The sequence below is a fragment of the Salvelinus namaycush genome, chromosome 8, assembly GCF_016432855.1.
Source record: "Salvelinus namaycush isolate Seneca chromosome 8, SaNama_1.0, whole genome shotgun sequence".
NCBI lineage: Eukaryota > Metazoa > Chordata > Actinopteri > Salmoniformes > Salmonidae > Salvelinus > Salvelinus namaycush.
This window is the reverse complement of record NC_052314.1, coordinates 20,424,098-20,442,638: the sequence shown is the minus strand read 5'-3', so window position 1 is coordinate 20,442,638 and position 18,541 is coordinate 20,424,098. Positions and strand designations below refer to the sequence as shown.

The 18,541-nt window shown below is 41.7% G+C and overlaps 1 protein-coding gene across 1 annotated transcript in view; it reads right to left on the bottom strand.

Moving 5' to 3' along the window:
- The window catches only part of LOC120052503 (ephrin type-B receptor 1-like), a 120,673-nt gene that overhangs the window by 24,061 nt on the left and 78,071 nt on the right, over positions 1-18,541 (bottom strand). Inside the window, exon 9 of the mRNA XM_038999451.1 lies at positions 9,723-9,737. Within this exon, the coding sequence (XP_038855379.1) occupies positions 9,723-9,737 (15 nt within the window). The remainder of the gene's footprint in view (positions 1-9,722; positions 9,738-18,541) is intronic.

The window sequence follows — 18,541 nt, the reverse complement described above, 5'->3', positions numbered from 1 at the left end:
TTGTCTATAAAAGGGCATGTCACTTGGGACCATAGAAACACGTCATACGCCTTCCCTTGGGTGTCATGCGGAAGTGAGAGCAGAAATGACTTGAATATCTCGTTCAGGGATTGAATACAGCCTCTTGGAGTGAGAGGTCGGCCATTATTCTTTGTTTCGAAGGCGCGAAGTTGGACCTGGAATTGCCTCCTGGAAAACCGTCGTTATAGGTGAATATGATCTCCGGCTTCGATTTTACTTGATACATGTCACAATATCATCCTAAAGTATGTTTTTTCAATATAGTTTAATTATATTATTGAAATTTATTCGGGACTTTAGACGTGATGCGTTGGAGGAATTTGTTCAAGAAGGAGAGGTTAGCGCCGCACGGCCAGTGTGCTTGCTAATTCAAGAGGGAAATAGTTCGTTCTGGATCCAAACAAAGAAGGTTCTGGACAATGGACCCCTTTACAACATTCTGATGGAAGATCAACAAAGATAAGGACCCAATTTGGGATGCTATTTCATATATCTGTCGAGCTGTGCTATCGCTACCGATTACTTGGAATCAATGCTGTTGTGTGTTAGCCATTGCAGTAAGCTAATATAACGATATATTGTGTTTTCGCTGTAAAACACTTAAAAAATCGGAAATATTGTCTGTATTCACAAGATCTTTGTCTTTCATTTTGCTATACACCATATATTTTTCTGAAATGTTTTATGATGAGTAATTAGGTAGTTGACGTTGGTGTCTGTATTTACTCTGGCTACTCCCGTGCTATTTCTGACTGTAGCTATGATGGTAGCATCAATGTAAAACTGATTTATAGCTCAAATATGCACATTTTTCGAACAAAATATAGATTTATTGTGTAACATGTTATAGGACTGTCATCTGAGGAAGTTGTTTCTAGGTTTGTTTGGTTGGATCTTGGTTAGTTAGGTTGGCTTTGTGCATGCTACCTGTGCTGTGAAACATGTCTGTCCTCTTTTGTATTTGGTGGTGAACTAACATAAATATACGTGGTGTTTTTGCTGTAAAACATTTTAAAAATCGGACACGTTGGCTGGTTTCACAAGATGTTTATCTTTCAAATGCTGTATTGGACTTGTTAATGTGTGAAAGTTAAATATTTTAAAAAAATAGATTTTGAATTTCGCGCCCTGCAATTGAGCTGGATGTTGTCATAAGTGTACCGACCTCGGGCTTGCAGCCATAAGAAGTTTTTAAGAACAAATTCTTATTTACAATGACGGCCTACACCAGCCAAACCCAGACGACACAGGCCCAATTGTGCACCGCCCTATGGGACTCCCAATCACTGCCGGTTGTGATACAGCCTGGATTCAAACCAGGGTGTCGGTAGTGAGTATTTTCAGCTTCCTGACTGGGAAGAAGCATTGTCATTCCCTCTTCACGACTGTGTTGGTGTGTGTGGAACACAACTAATTCCTTAGTGATGTGGACACAGAGGAACTTGAAGCTCAACAAGATATACAATAAACAGTAACAGCAGTGTATATGATGAGTCAAAAGAGTTCTGCAAAAAGGGTCAATGCAGATAGTCCGGGTAGCTATTGGATAGCTATTTAAAGAGATGGGTGGGGCTAAGTCTTAAGAGGGTGCGAACGATGCTGAATAGGTGTAGACAAAGAAGAGCTCTCCAGTAGGTGTACAAAAACAGTAGCTATTGGATAGCTATTTAAAGAGATGGGTGGGGCTAAGTCTTAAGAGGGTGCGAACGATGCTGAATAGGTGTAGACAAAGAAGAGCTCTCCAGTAGGTGTACAAAAACAGTCAAGGGCCATTTTCTCAAAAGTTGGGTTAAAAGTTTATCAACTTTCACAGCAGAAATACTTTCCCATTGTTCCTCAACAGCAGTGTATGATATGTCATTTTGTAGCTCTGAGTCAAGGCTGTCAGTCACAAATATAATGGTTAAATGTTCAATGTTTGTCACGTTCTGATCTTAGTTCTTTTGTTATGTCTTTGTTTTAGTATGGTCAGGGCGTGAGTTGGGTGGGTTGTCTATGTTCGTTTTTCTATGTTGTGTTTTGCGTTTGGCCTGGTATGGTTCTCAATCAGAGGCAGGTGTCGTTAGTTGTCTCTGATTGAGAATCATACTTAGGTAGCCTTTTTCCACCTGTGTTTCGTGGGTGATTATTTTCTGTTCTGTGTTTTGTATTTTCACCGTTCAGGACTGTTTCGTTTCGTTCTCGTGTTTTGTTGTTTTTGTTCGAGTATTCGTTTTCATTAAAAGAGATAATGAATACTTACCACGCTGCACCTTGGTCCTCCTCTCTTTCTCCCAACGACGAACGTTACAGAATCACCCACCACCAAAGGACCAAGCAGCATGGTAACGGGCAGCAGCAGCAGCAGCAGCAGCGGCCGAAATCTCAAGACTCCTGGACATGGGAGGAGATTTTGAACGGAGAGGGACCCTGGGCTCAGGCTGGAGAATATCGCCGCCCCAAAGCAGAGCTGGAGGCAGCGAAAGATGAGCGGCGGTGGTATGAGGAGGCAGCACGGCAGCGCGGTTGGAAGCCCGAGAGGCAGCCCCAAAAATTTCTTGGGGGGGGGCACACGGTGAGTGTGGCTAAGTCAGGTAGGAGACCTGAGCCAACTCCCCGTGCTTACCGTGGAGAGAGAGGGACCGGGCAGGCACCGTGTTATGCCGTGAGGCGCACGGTGTCCCCAGTGCGCAGGCATAGCCCGGTGCGGTACATAGCAGCGCCTCGTATCGGCCGGGCTAGAGCGGGCATCGAGCCAGGTGCCATGAAGCCGGCTCAGCGCATCTGGTCTCCAGTGCGTCTCATCGGGCCGGGGTACATGGCACCAGCCCTACGCATGGTGTCCCCGGTTCGCCAGCACAGCCCAGTGCGGGATATTCCACCTCGCCGCACTGGCCTGGCTACGGGGAGCATTCAGCCAGGTAGGGTTGGGCAGGCTCGGTGCTCGAGACCTGCAGTGCGCCTCCACGGTCCGGTCTATCCGGTGCCGCCTCCACGCACCAGCCCTCCGGTGGCAGCCCCCCGCACCAGGCTGTCTCTCCGTCTCCTCCCTACAGGTGCTCCCGCCTGTTCAGTGCTGCCAGAGTCTTCCTCATGCCCAGCGCTGCCAGAGTCTCCCGTCTGTCCTGAGCCGCCCGTCTGTCCTGAGCCGCCTGAGCCGCCCGTCTGTCCTGAGCCGCCTGAGCCGCCCGTCTGTCCTGAGCCGCCTGAGCCGCCCGTCTGTCCAGAGCCGCCTGAGCCGCCCGTCTGTCCTGAGCCGCCTGAGCCGCCCGTCTGTCCTGAGCCGCCTGAGCCGCCCGTCTGTCCTGAGCCGCCTGAGCTGCCCGTCTGTCCTGAGCCGCCTGAGCCGCCCGTCAGTCAGGAGCCGCCTGAGCCGCCCGTCAGTCAGGAGCCGCCTGAGCCGCCCTTCAGTCCAGAGGCGCCTGAGCCGCCCTTCAGTCCAGAGGCGCCTGAGCCGCCCTTCAGTCCAGAGGCGCCTGAGCCGCCCTTCAGTCCACAGGCGCCTGAGCCGCCCTTCAGTCCGGGGCTGCCCCTCAGTTCGGAGCTGCCCCTCTTTGTTATAAACTACAACAATGAATGATGGAGATGAATTGGGTTTTCTGCCCATTTAAGGTACTCCAAAGTCTTTTTCCACTTTTTGATGTCATAAATGTTGGTTTGGCAATATAGTTTCTTCTTATTTCTGTTAAGTTTAGTCACACAAAATGTATGTCAACCAATCAGCTGAGCAGCCTGGTTTGTTTGCCACCTCTTTTGCATAATTTCTTTGAACCATAACATTTTTTAATTAATCATCAATCCAGGGGACTCTAACAGTTCTCACCGTTCATCTTTTAACAGGTGCATACTTGTCAACAATTGGCATGAATATTTTGACTAATACTTCCAGTGCTGCATCTGGATTCACTTCCTCATACACATCAGACCAACATACCTTTTTTACATCTTCAACAAAAGAGTCCTGAGTAAACATTTTGTATGATCTCTTATAAATTACTTTAGGCCCAACCTTTGGCACCTTGGCTTCCTTGTAATTACCACAATGTTATGGTCACTACAGCCAATGGGAACTGATATTGCTTTCGGAGCAAAGCTCTGAAGCATTACTGGAGAAATGATCAAAAGTGGATGTCACAGATCCAACACTATTGGTATGCACTCTTGTTGGTTGAGTGATAACCTGGGTCATATCACAGGATTTTAGTCACAGTTAGAAGCTTCCTCTTGAGAGGACAGCTAGTTGCTAAACAGTCCATGTTCAGGTCACCCAGAAAATAAACCTCTCTGTTAACATCATACACACTATCAAGCATTGCACACATACAGTATTATCCAAATACTGACTGTTAGCACTTGGTGGCCTATAGCAGCACACCAAAAGAATAAGCGTTAGATGAGGCAGGTGAACTTGCAACCCCAACACTTCAACAACATTTGATATGAGATCCTCTCTAAGATTTACAGGAATATGGCTCTAAAAAATGTACAGCAACATCTCCCCCATAGGCATTCCTGTCTTTTCTGGAGATGTTATATCATTATATTGCTACTCATTATATTATCTAAGTGAGTTTCAGAGATGGCCAGTATATGAATGTTATCCGATGTTAGCAAGTTAGTGAATTCATGAGCCTTATTTCTAAGGCTACATACTACATACTTTAGTACGGGCTATTCTTATCCCTTCCCTGGGTAGCTTATCGGAGATAGACATAATGTGGAAATAATAAATAAGTAAAATAAAAGTCAGTCAGTAGTCAGTCAATCTAATAGTCAGTCAATCAGGCACTTGTGAGTGTCACTTCTTGTGTGTGCATGTGTGTGATGTTGGGCTGAAGCTACTGACTCAGAAGCTTGGCTCGCTCACTCTTCTCAGGCTTTGTGAGGGAGGGTGGACAATGAGCTTGTCAAAGCAGATGTAAGCAATGTCCCCACGCTCTCTAGCAGCTTTCATAGCTGGGATCAATTATTTCCGCCTCTGACGCACAGGTTCTGAGAAGTCCTCATTGAGGAAGATGTTGGTTCCTCTCAAGTTCTTGGCTCTCTCCAGAACAGCCATCTTGTCCTTGAAGCTTAGGAACTTGACCACTATCAGCCTGAGTCTGTAACTTGGGCTGGTTACAGGTTTTCCAGACCTGTGGGTGCGCTCCACCTCAATCTTCCTATGATCCATCTGCAGCTTTTCAGTGATAATCTTTCTCACTTTCTCCTCAGACTCCATCCAGGTCTCATGTGGAGACTCTGATATCCCATCCAAAACAATGTTATTCCTCCTAGATTGTCCCTCTAGACAGTCTGTTTTTCCAGTCATCTGTGATAATGATTCAAAGACAGTGCTGATGTCATCTTGTGTGGACTTACAGTTTGTTGTCATCTTGCTGCAAGTCTCTTTCAGAACATCCACCTCTCCCTGGGAAAATTGTAAACTGGTCTTAAGTTCTTGGACTTCTCTGGTTAGATTGTCCATTATTTTGTTAGTTGTGTCCACCAGTATTTGGACAAAGCTCTCAAAGCTATTTACCTGATGCTGTAACAATTACTTGTAGACATCAAATCAAAGCAAAAACACATTTTATTCGTCGCGTACACATATTTGCTGATCTTTGCAAATTTGCAGGTGCAGCGAAATGCTTTTGTTTCTAGCTCCAACAGTCCAATAAAACCTGGTAATAATAAAAAATTAACATAATTTAGATATACAGTTGAAGTCGGAAGTTTACATACACCTTAGCCAAATACATTTAAACTAAATTTTTCACAATTCCTGACATTTAATCTTAGTAAACATTCCCTGTCTTAGGTCAGTTAGGATCACCACTTTATTTTAAGAATGTGAAATGTCAGAATAATAGTAGAGAGAATGATTTATTTCACCTTTTATTTATTTATTACACGTTTACATACACTCAATTAGTATTTGGTTGCATTGCCTATAAATTGTTTAACTTGGGTCAAACGTTTCAGGTAGCCTTCCATAAGTAGCTGGGTGAATTTTGGCCCATTCCACATGAGAGCTGGTGTAACTGAGTCAGGTTTGTAGGCCTCCTTGCTCACACACACTTTTTCAGTTCTGCCCCAAAATGTTCTATAGGATTGAGGTCAAGGCTTTGTGATGGCCACTCCAATACCTAGACTTTGTTGTCCTTAAGCCATTTTGCCACAACTTTGGAAGTATGCTTGGGGTCATTGTCCATTTGGAAGACCAATTTCTGACCAAGCTTTAACTTCCTGACTGATGTCTTGAGATGTTGCTTCAATATATCCACATAATTTTCCTCCTTCATGATGCCATCTACTTTGTGAAAGGCACCAGTCCCTCCTGCAGCAAAGCACGCCCACAACATGATGCTGCACCTCCGTGCTTCACGGTTGGGATGGTGTTCTTCGGCTTGCAAGCCTCCCCCTTTTTCCTCCAAACATGACGATGGTCATTATGGCCAAACAGTTCTATTTTTGTTTCATCAGACCAGAGGACATTTCTCCAAAAAGTACGATCTTTGTCCCCATGTGCAGTTGCAAACCGTAGTCTGGCTTTTTTATGGCGGTTTTGGAGCAGTGGCTTCTTCCTTGCTGAGCGGCCTTTCAGGTTATGTCAATATAGGACTCGTTTAACTGTGGATATAGATACTTTTGTGCCTGTTTCCTCCAGCATCTTCACAAGGTCCTTTGCTGTTGTTCTGGGATTGATTTGCACTTTTCGCACCAAAGTACATTCATCTCTAGGAGACAGAACGCGTCTCCTTCCTGAGCGGTATAATGGCTGCGTCCCATGGTGTTTATACTTGCGTACTATTGTTTGTACAGATGAACGTGGTACCTTCAGGCGTTTGGAAATTGCTCCCAAGGATGAACCGGATGAATTCTTTTTTTTCTGAGGTCTTGGCTGATTTCTTTTGATTTTCCCATGATGTCAAGCAAAGAGGCACTGAGTTTGAAGGTAGGCCTTGAAATACATCCACAGGTACACCTCCAATTGATTCAAACGATGTCTATTAGCCTATCAGAAACTTCTAAAGCCATAACATAATTTTCTGGAATTTTCCAAGCTGTTTAACCTGTTTGGGCTGCAGGGGGCGTATTGAGTAGCCAGATAAAAGGTGCCCATTTCAAACGGCCTCGTACTCAATTCTTGCTCGTACAATATGCATATTATTATTACTATTGGATAGAAAACACTCTCTAGTTTCTAAAACCGTTTGAATTATTTCTCTGAGTGAAACAGAAGTCATTCTGCAGCACACTTCCTGACCAGGAAGTGGAATGTCTTTCGTGTTTATCTTGGTCTGAGGTGGAATAAAAGCTCTTTGTATGACGTGACCGTCCATTTTCTGTTTTCTGGAGCGCGCGAAAGGGACATGGCCTTCTGTTTAGCTGTCGTTATGGACGACTAATATCTCCGGCTATGATTTTATTTGATACATGTGACCATATCATCGTAAAGTATGTTTTTTCAATATAGTTTCATCAGATTATTGAAAATTTTTCGGGAGTTTTGCCGTGTTCCGTTCTCTTCCGTTTGTTGACTTGGAGAGCTTTGTGCCACTTGGCAAGTGTGCGTGCTAAATCGAGAGGGAAAATGAACGTTCTGAATCCAAACAACGACTGTTCTTGACAAAGGACACCTTGTCCAACATTCTGACGGAAGATCACCAAAAGTAAGAAACATTTTATGATGCTAATTCATATATCTGTCGTGCATGTGAATTAGTCGTGGGCGCCCAACTTTGGGGTACTCAGCTATACCGAAGCTGGATGTCGTAATTAAGTTATTTTTTAGAATTCTAACACTGCGATTTCATTAAGAACTAATGGATCTATCATTTCCTATACAACGTGTATTTTTTACTTATGTTTATGAATAGCTATTTGGTCAGAATATGTGTGTCAGAAAACGTGTCAGAAAAATATCGTTGCTGTTTAGACGTTGTGGGAAAAAGATGCTACGTTAGCACAATGTGTAACCACTGATTTCAGCTCTAAATATGCACATTTTCGAACAAAACATAAGTGTATGTATAACCTGATGTTATAGGACTGTCATCTGATGAAGAAAATCAAGGTTAGTCAAAAATTATATATCTTTTGCTTGTTTGTTACGATCGCTAACTTTTGCTAATGGGAAATTGCTTGTGTTTTTGGCTATTGTGGTACGCTAATATAACGCTCTATTGTGTTTTCGCTGTAAAACACTTGATAAATCGGAAATATTGTCTGGAATCACAAGATGCCTGTCTTTCAATTGCTGTACACTATGTATTTTTCAGAAATGTTTTATGATGAGTAATTAGGTATTTGACGTTGGTGTCTGTAAATATTATGGCTGCTTTCGGTGCAATTTCTGATTGTAGCTGCAATGTAAACTATGATTTATACCTGAAATATGCACATTTTTCTAACAAAACATATGCTATACAATAAATATGTTATCAAACTGTCATCTGATGAAGTTGTTTCTTGGTTAGTGGCTATTTATATCTTTATTTGGTCGAATTTGTGATAGCTACTGATGGAGTAAAAAACTGTTGGAGTAAAAAAAAGTGGTGTCTTTTGCTAACGTGGTTAGCTAATAGATTTACATATTGTGTCTTCCCTGTAAAACATTTTAAAAATCGGACATGTTGGCTGGATTCACAAGATGTGTACCTTTCATATGCTGTATTGGACTTGTTAATATGTGAAAGTTAAATATTAAAAAAAAATATATTTTGAATTTCGCGCCCTGCACTTTGAGCTGGCTGTTGTCATAAGTGTACCGACGTCGGGCTGCAGCCATAAGAAGTTAAAGACACAGTCAACTTCTGACCCACTGGAATTGTGATACAGTGAAATAAAAGTGAAATAATCTGTCTGTAAACAATTGTTGGAAAAATGACTTGTGTCATGCACAAAGTAGACATCCCAACCGACTTGCCAAAACTATAGTTTGTTAACAAGAAATTTGTGGAGTGGTTGAAAACGAGTTTTAATGACTCCAACCTAATTGTATGTAAACTTCCGACTTCAACTGTATATATTTTTTTAATAAATAAATATCAGAACGGCAATGTCAGAGACTGGAATAAAAAAAAGAATATGCATATAATGTATAGAAATATACATATAATGGTGTGTAAATACAGTATGGAGAGTATATGAATAGAAAATATGTGTACAGCAGTAGTGATATAGGATGAACCATAACTAGAATAGCTGTTAGTAGATGACAAATATAGATGAAAACTCTTACGGTAAATAGCATGGTCTGCAGCTTGTCATGAGGTATTCTAACTCAGGCGAGGAAAAACTCTAGACTTCCTTAACATTAGAGATCGCTCACCAGCTATTAACAAAGAGACACACCCCTCCCGTCTTCGTCTTCCCCGAGGCTGACGACCGGTCTTGACGATGTACGGGCAAGCCAGCAAGATGGATAATATATATGTCCTTGTTCAGCCACAACTCTGAGAAACATACAATATTACAGTTCTTCGGGTACCGTTAATAGGATGCTCTCAAACGGGGCTCGTTCATTTTTTTTCTCGTTCGCTAATAGAATGGAGGGTAGAGGCGGTTTATTTGCTCACCAACCTCATCAGGTTGCCGGCTCTTTTGCCTCTCTTGTGCCGTTGCTTCCTCTTTTGAGTCTCGCAAATTAGGGCCTGGTCTAGAGTAAGCAGAACGTTCAGAGCTAATGACTCGTTGAAGTAGACATTTTCATCCAAATCCAGTTTAGTGATCACTGTTCTGATGTCCAGAAGCTGTTTCTGGTCATAGGAAATGATGCCGGAGACATTATGTACAAAAAAAGTTCTGATCTCAAATTTGTTTTCAAGCTAAATTTATCAGGAATAAAACGGCTGCTATCCACTGCAGTGCCATCTTTTTGTCTAAACATTGATCCCAATGTTATGTTTAAGTAGGCCTACTCCCTCTAATCAATGTTCTTGAAGTTGAACACTTGCACTCGTGCACACACACACACAAGTACTGTTAAAGCTTCAGATATTGTACATTTGTGTTCGCCCATTTTTTTGATTGGACGTTTGACTACAGTGCATTCTGAAAGTATTCGGACCCCTAGACTTTTTCCACATTTTGTTACAGCCTTATTCTAAAATGGATTACATTGTGTCACGTGTGCTCCCTCTCCAGCCTCTAGGTCACCAGGCTGCTCATTATGGTGCATACCTCTCACCATCGTTACGCGCACCTGCGAGTCATCAGACTCACCTGGACTCCATCACCTCCCTGATTATCTTCCCTATATATGTCACTCCCTTTGGTTCCTTCCCCAGGCGTTATTGTTTCTGTTTCAGTTTCTTGTAAGTGCGTTGTTCGTGTTTCTTGTTTTGTATTATGTTTATTTTATTAAATGTACTCACTCCCTGAACTTGCTTCACGATTTCCAGCGCACGCGTTAAACATTGTTATTTTCCATCATCAATCTACACACAATACCCCATAATGACAAAGTGAAAAAAAGGTTTTAGAAATGTTAGCAAATGTATAAAAAAACAACAACTGAAATATCACATTTACATAAGTGTTCAGACCCTTTACTCAGTACTTTGTTGAAGCACCTTTGGCAGCGATTACAGCCTCGAGACTTCTTGAGTGTGACACTACAAGCGTGGCACATTATATTTGGGGAGTTTCTCCTAATCTTCTCTGCAGATCCTCTCAAGCTCTGTCAGGTTGGATGGGGGCTGTCGCGCACAGCTATTTTCAGGTCTCTCCAGAGATGTTCGATCGGGTTCAAATCTGGGCTCTGGCTGGGCCACTCAAGGACATTCAGAGACTTGTCCCAAAGCCACTCCTGCATTGTCTTGGTTGTGTGCTTAGAGTTGTTGTCCTGTTGGAAGGTGAACCTTCACCCTAGTCTGAGGTCCTGAGCAACCTGGAGCAGGTTTTCATCAAGGATCTCTCTGTACTTTGCTCTGTTCATCTATCTCTTGACCCTGACTAGTCTCCCAGTCCCTGCCGCTGAAAAACATTCCCACAGCATGATGCTGCCACCACCATGCTCCACCGTAGGGATGGTGCCAGGTTTCCTTCAGATGTGACGCTTGGCATTCATCAGACCAGAGAATCTTGTTTTTCATGGTCTGAGAGTCCTTTAGCTGCCTTTTGGCAAACTCCAAGCGAGCTGTCATGTGCCTTTTACTGAGGAGTGGCTTCCGTCTGGCCACTTTACAATAAAAGCCTGATTGGTTGAGTGGTGCAGAGACGGTTGTCCTTCTGGAAGGTTCTCCCATTTCCACAGAGGAACTCTGGAGCTCTGTCAGAGTGACCATCGGGTTCTTGGTCACCTCCCTGATTAATGCTATTTTCCCCCCGATTGCTCAGTTTGGCCAGGCGGCCAGCTCTAGGAAGAGTTTTGGTGGTTCCAAACTTCTTCCATTTAAGAATGATGGGGTGGCGCAGGGGTCTAAGGCATTGCATCGCAGTGCTAGCTGTGCCACTTGAGATTCTGGGTTTGAGTCCAGGCTCTGTCGCAGCTGGTCTCCCCAAGGAGACCCGTGGGGCGGCGCCCAATTGGCCCAGCGTCGTCTGGGTTAGGGGAGGGTTTGGCCGGCAGGGATGTCCTTGTCCCATCGCGCACCTGTGACGGGCCGGGCACAATGCATGCTGACACAGTCGCCAGGTGCACAGTGTTTCCTCCGACACATTGGTGCGGCTGGCTTCCGGGTTAAGTGGGCATTGTGTCAAGAAGCAGTGCGGCTTGGTTGGGTTGTGTTTCGCAGGACGCATGGCTCTCGACCTTCGCCTCTCCCGAGTCCGTACGGGAATTGCAGCAATGAGACAAGACTATAACTACCAATTGGATACCACGAAATTGGGGAGAAAACGGGTTAACTTCTCTGGGATATAGGGGGTGCTGTTTCGACTTAGGGAAAATTGGTCTCCAAATTAAACTGCCTAGTACTCAATTCTTGCTCGTACAATATGCATATTATTGTTATTATTGGATAGAAAACACTCTCTAGTTTCTATAACCGTTGGAATTATGTCTCTGAGTGAAACAGAACTCATTCTACAGCACTTTTCCTGCCAGGGAGTGAGATTTCAGAAATCTTGGCCCCTGCTCCCAGGTCAGTTCATAAGTCCCTGTGAATGCTATGATGCTACAAACACTGCCTACGCCTTCCTCTAGATGTCAGTAAGCGGGGAGATTTTGAATGGAGTGGATTGCGCAATCCGGGCTCTATAAATAGACTCTGGAGCAGAAAGAACGTCCTTTTCAACAGTGCGCTCGACGCAGAGTGGTCGTCGGACTGGCCTCCTTCCAAGCTTTGGTTTAGCCACTTATATATCGCCGGTCATATTTTTATTCGTTATAGGTGTTAAAGACATCATAAGGTAGTTAATTTAAACCGTTTTATAGCAATTTATATCCGTTTAGTGCGATTTTGAGGCATTTCTTTGTGACGTACTTTGAAGAGCCGGGCACGTTTCGGGGTCCCGGTCGAACGTTAGTGGGCATTTCGACGGACAAGAGGACATCTTTCGACCAAAAGAAGATTAGACCCAAGAAAGGATACATTGCCCAAGATTCTGATGGAAGATCACCTCATAGTAAGAAATATTTAAGATGATAAATCGTTGTTCTGTCGAAAAATTTTAAACGCATATTCCGCCATTTGTTTTGGTATAGCTTCGCTTGGCGAACCCTGTATTGCACAGTAAGGATAATTTTAGAAATGTAATTCAGCGATTGCATTAAGAACTAATTTGTCTTTCGATAGCTGTCCAACTTATATTTTTTTAGTCAAGTTTATGAATAGTTATTCATGAGACAAGATCACTGTTAAAGATGGCGCCCGACATTTTCAGGCTAGTTTTGCTAGTATTGTCATTGTATAACCACGTTTTTTTGTGGCTAAATATGCACATTTTCGAACAAACTCTATATGTATGTTGTAATATGATGTTACAGGAGTGTCATCGGAAGAATTCTGAGAAGGTTAGTGAAAAAATTAATATATTTTGGCGATGATTACGTTATCGCTCTCTTTGGCTTGAATCAATGCTCGGGTAACGTTTGCACATGTGGTATGCTAATATAACGATTTATTGTGTTTTCGCTGTAAAACACTTAGAACATCTGAAATATTGTCTGAATTCACAAGATCTGTGTCTTTCCATTGCTGTGAGCTGTGTATTTTTAAGAAATGTTTTATGATTAGTAATTAGGTAATACACGTTGCTCTCTGTATTTATTCTAGTCGAGTTGTGATGGTGGGTGCAATTGTAAACTATGATTTCTACCTGAAATATGCACATTTTTCTAACAAAACCTATCCTATACAATAAATATGTTATCAGACTGTCATCTGATGAGGTTTTTTCTTGGTTAGTGGCTATCAATATCTTTATTTGGCCGAATTGGTGATAGCTACTGGTGGAGAGAAAAAATGGTGGACAAAGAAAAATGGTGTCTTTTGCTAACGTGGTTAGCTAATAGATTTACATATTTTGTCTTCCCTGTAAAACATTTTAAAAATCTGAAATGGTGGCTTTATTCACAAGATGTGTATCTTTCATTTGGTGTCTTGGACTTGTGATTTAATGATATTTACATATTTAGATGCTACTATTTAATTGTGACGCGATGCTAATCAGTGAGGGGGGGGTTGGGGGTGCTTGTCAGTTGGGACGCTAGCGTCCCAACTATCCCAGAGAAGTTAAAACATTTTTTTAAAGAATGATGGAGGCCACTGTTTTTGGGGGCCTTCAATGCTGCAGAAATGCTTTGGTACTCTTCCCCAGATCTGTGCCTAGACACAATCCTGTCTCGGAGATCTACGAACAATTCGTTCAACCTCATAGCTTGGTTTTTGCTCTAAATTTCACTGTCAACTGTGGGACCTTAAATTAACAGGTGTGTGCCTTTCCAAATCATGTCCAATCAATTTATTTTACCACAGGAGGATAAATGGAAACAGGATGCACCTGAGCTCAATTTCAAGTCTCATAGCAATGGGTCTGAATACTTGTGTAAATTAGGCATTTCTGTTATTTTTATTTGATAAATTTGCTAAAAACCTGTTTTCGCTATGTTATGATGGAGTATTGTGTTGAGGGGGAAAATACTATTTAATCCATTTTAGAATAAGACTGTCACGCATCAAAATGTGGAAAAATGTCAAGGGGTCTTAACACTTCCGAATGCACTGTATAGGAAGAAACTACTGTCTCTATGCATACAAAAAACTAAGAGTTTTTGAACCTGTCCAACAATGTTATGAATTCCACAGAAGACAATAACAACAGATCAGCAAGGTCTGAATTAATGTGAAATATAATACAGTTATTAGATCTAGCCTAGGCTACTTATCCATGTTCGATAACATGAACTAGTCACTAGCAGCTACTACTAGAATTGGGATAATTTGCTTAAATATTTTGACCTGAGAACTACAACAGTAGTTCAGTATACTGTTCTGATTAAAGTCATTGTGGGAAGTTTAGTTGAATCAAGAGGAATTCAGCAATGGTATTGTAAACATTATTTTGGTTTAACATTTTTTAGGGGGCATTAAGGCCACACAAAGGGGATGCAGCCGGGAAATTAGAGGCATTATCAAGTGCTTGTCAAATTGTGAATGAGAGACTGATGAAGTGTGTACAGCCTGCGCAAAAAACAAAGACCTCATGCCTTTCATGCAACTTTTTTCAAATCACCATTAGAGCCGCATCATGAAGCCTTAGAATGTATAAAAAATGATGAGTAAATCTTGTCTGCTAAATGAGCTAGTGTAGCCCACAGCCATATGGCATAGACAGATCAGGGCCTAATATAAGGACCACTCAGAGTAGGCTATTTTGTTATTCTGAAATAGACTACATTTTCTTCAAATCATGTTTCTTTAGACCTGTCTAAAATAAATAATGGATTTATTGTGATGGTGTAGGCTATATTACATGGATATATTATACTTTTAAAAATGTAGTTCCAAAGGTCTGCATCAGTGACTTGTAGGCTATTAGTGGAAGCCAGGAGATGCTAAATGTGTTTATGTTAATTATCGGTCAATTACCGCGAGAACGGCAGCTATTTGCTTGACAATCACCGGCTGACAACATTTCATGACCGCCACAGCCCTAATCTTAACCTATTCAGTTCATATTCATTATACAGATAGGCACGCTTTATCTTGTCAGAGCGTGTTGTTTGTTTACACTTAAAAGGGTCTGTGCAGAAACACCTGTGCGTAAAAGGGTCCGTGCAGTGAAGAAATGGAGATGCAATTAACAGATGAAAAACTATACAGAATTATACAGATGAAGGATCTTAATTTGCTACAGCAGGAAAATAATCCTGCAGCAACAGGAAATGTGAATTATTATGTGGATTATAAATAACGGAAAAATGTTGTAGGGGTTGATACATTTTACTTTTCGGCAAATATAAAATGTCTAAAATGTTTAGGTGTAAATTACTACCTTTAAAAGTATTTTTAAACCTTAAATACACTACAAGTTTGCATTTCCTGCTGTTCAGGAACATTCTCATCAACAAAAGAGTGATCAAATTAAGATCGTACTTGTTTAATTTGTGCCAACATTTCACCCTCACAACAAAAACTAAGTAAACTTAAACTGGAAACTTTAGCTTTATCTGAATTTTTCCAATTAAGGTACTTGGTTAACTATAGATTTGTCAGATTTCTGCCTCTTTCCACATGTATTCTACAATACAAAATAAAATAATAATGGTACTTTTCAAAGTAAAGGACAATCAGAAGAGTTAACTTGGAACTATCTATTGTGTGTCCTACTGTATGTGAGAGATCAAGGGCTTGGTTCTCAATTGAACGGGGCTTATTCTGACAAAATTGCTTTGAACCAATAGGCGACTCAGGTTTAATAGACAATTAAGTGAATCCACACACACTCAAATTAGAGGATTTACTCAGGCGCTGGGAAAAAGGGGAAAAGGGGACCAGCTCACCAGTGGTGGTCGGTGCCGTTTAAGACGAGTAAGGACGATTATTTATGACCATGGCCTTATTTCTATTACAGCATATTGGATGATCGTCATTCATATTCCATTCACCCAGCTCAATATAACATTGATAAGTTTAGGCTACTAGATGATACAAAAATGTTCCCTATACCCATCATGAGGTTGCTACAACCTAGCCTATGAATGAAAGTTTGCAATGTAGGTGCACAGGTCGAGAGAAATTTGAGTAATCAAGGTGACAGACATTGACACATTCAATACCGCCTTGCACACTCTTGTATAACACATCAGCGGTCTGTGACCAGGGAAAAAAACTTTCCAAGCCAGACTTTCATGTCATAACCACTACACACAGCCTACATAATTTTCACCATATTAGCTAACGTCATAATCAACATAGCTACTAGAACTAAAGTGTTAGTAAACCCGCTACAATCACACAGTACAGTGCACAGTCAGCAGACAGTTTAGCAATTACACCGGCGGGCCCGGTGGCAATACATTTATAAGATCAAAAGCTTACCTTAACTTGGAAGAGATCCCGTGTTGGATAGCCATAGCCAGCCAACTAACATAGCATTCCTCTCTTTGAGCCCGGTGTTTGGGTAGGCTAATCTATCTTGCTGCATTTGCTAGCTAAGTAAGTGAAAGTGAAAAGAAAATACAAAACACAGCTAGCTCTCGCTCTCTCTTGCTTCTTCTTAATTTTTGAAGAAATTAATTTGTTAAAAACTGATCAACTATTGTCTTTCTCTCTCTTTGAGTCAACTACTCACTACATTTTATGCACTGCAGTGCTAGCCAGCTGTAACTTATGCTTTCAGTACTAAATTCATTCTTTGATTCTTTGAATTTGTGGACAACATGTCAGTTCATGCTGCAAAATTTGCAAATTCACTGGAAACCTGGTGGTATACGGTCCTATTGCTTTGTGGTTTGAGGAAAACACTTACATTTTGTGAAGGCGGAGATGAGTGGGTGAGACGCTCTCGGACAAGGCAGAGATGAGTGGCCAAGACCGAGGCGCACGTGGACAACAGTGGATGCATCAATTCAGGCTACAAGTATAAGCCTAAAGACAATCGCAGAATGTCATTACAATACATGTAGGTGTTTTGTTGCAGATGTCTTTCTCCATTCATCAAATTGCGGGTGCACAGTGCACTGTTAGGGTATGGAAGCTGAAACTAATTTGTTAGTGGACGAATGTGCACAGGTAAATGATTGTTTGACAATCAGATAAAAATATCATGACTGTTTGTGTTTATGCCACATTAAAATGCATAGCCGGCATGTCCATGGGGCTATGGGAAGCTAAGCTTTCCCTAAAGTAAATTTAATTAAATGGCCAAATTATATAGCTTAATTAGCTTACTCCTGTCTATACAGAAATAGCCTACATAAAATCATTTAAAATAGGCTACTACACCAGAAAGCATGATATTTGGTCACAGATGATCATTAGCCTCATATAAAAAAGCTGTGTATTGTTATAAATTGCATAGCCTACAGTCGGAAGGGCCCGCAATTTAGGCAGTGCCAGTTGCAAATACCAAATATATGTTGTGACCGTCAATGAAAAGCAGAGACACACAGCCAGATATATCACTATATTTAAAAATACAATCAGGGAAAAACTGTTTGGATAGCTAATGGCTATTGCTGTAAAGAGATGACAATGAAAAGACTCCAATCTGTCTTTTAGTTATCAAAATTCTTAACTTAATTGAGCGAACAGTAGTCTATCTTATTGGCACCAGCGGAGAACATCGGCCATATCCCCGGTTTGGGCTACCCTGTCATTTTTGTAGTATAAAATGTTTTTGTGCGCACATTTGGGTGTCCTGTGCTAGTAAGAAATTAAATCTACTTTCACCCCTGATTATATGAAGCCCTACCTGCACACGGTCCAAATATTTTCCCGCCACATGTGCAGAATCTATTTAAACAGCAAACAGTTAAATAGGTCACACTTTATCTGTATAGTCTTGTATCTGTAGATGCTCTACAGATGGTCATACTATTGTATATTTTATTTTATTCTGTGGCACCATCTTTTTATGGATGGAGGAGAGAAATAATAGATGCATTTCTAAACACTCTCCACATCTGATCTGAGTGCTTAGAATGTCTAGGAAACAGAATGACAGTTTAATGCTGTTAAACAGAGCAAGCAGAGCAAGAAGGAGATGGAGAGGAGATGTCAGAAGGAGGACAAAATCGCCATGACATCTTGTTTTTACTCTTGCTCCCTTGACAAACAAGGAAGCCGAATGAAACCAATCATTTTGTGATTCAGGAATACCTGATTAGGAAAAAGGATGTCCTGATATAAAATAGATGGTTTAATTATAACCTGTCATTTGACTGTAAGCACAGGGCTGTTGGCTACACAGGATCCAATGTTCTTGATGACAATGTACACCGTACTGCTCCAACAGAGAGAGCGAGAGAAGAGGAGTAGTTGAACAGGGCAATAAGACTCTGGGGAAATTCACCCTTAATTAGTCCGGATTCAGAATACATGGCAACAGACTGATCTGTGAAAGGTCAGGGCGGTGTAGGCACTGATTGGCAGAGTGTTATCCAATA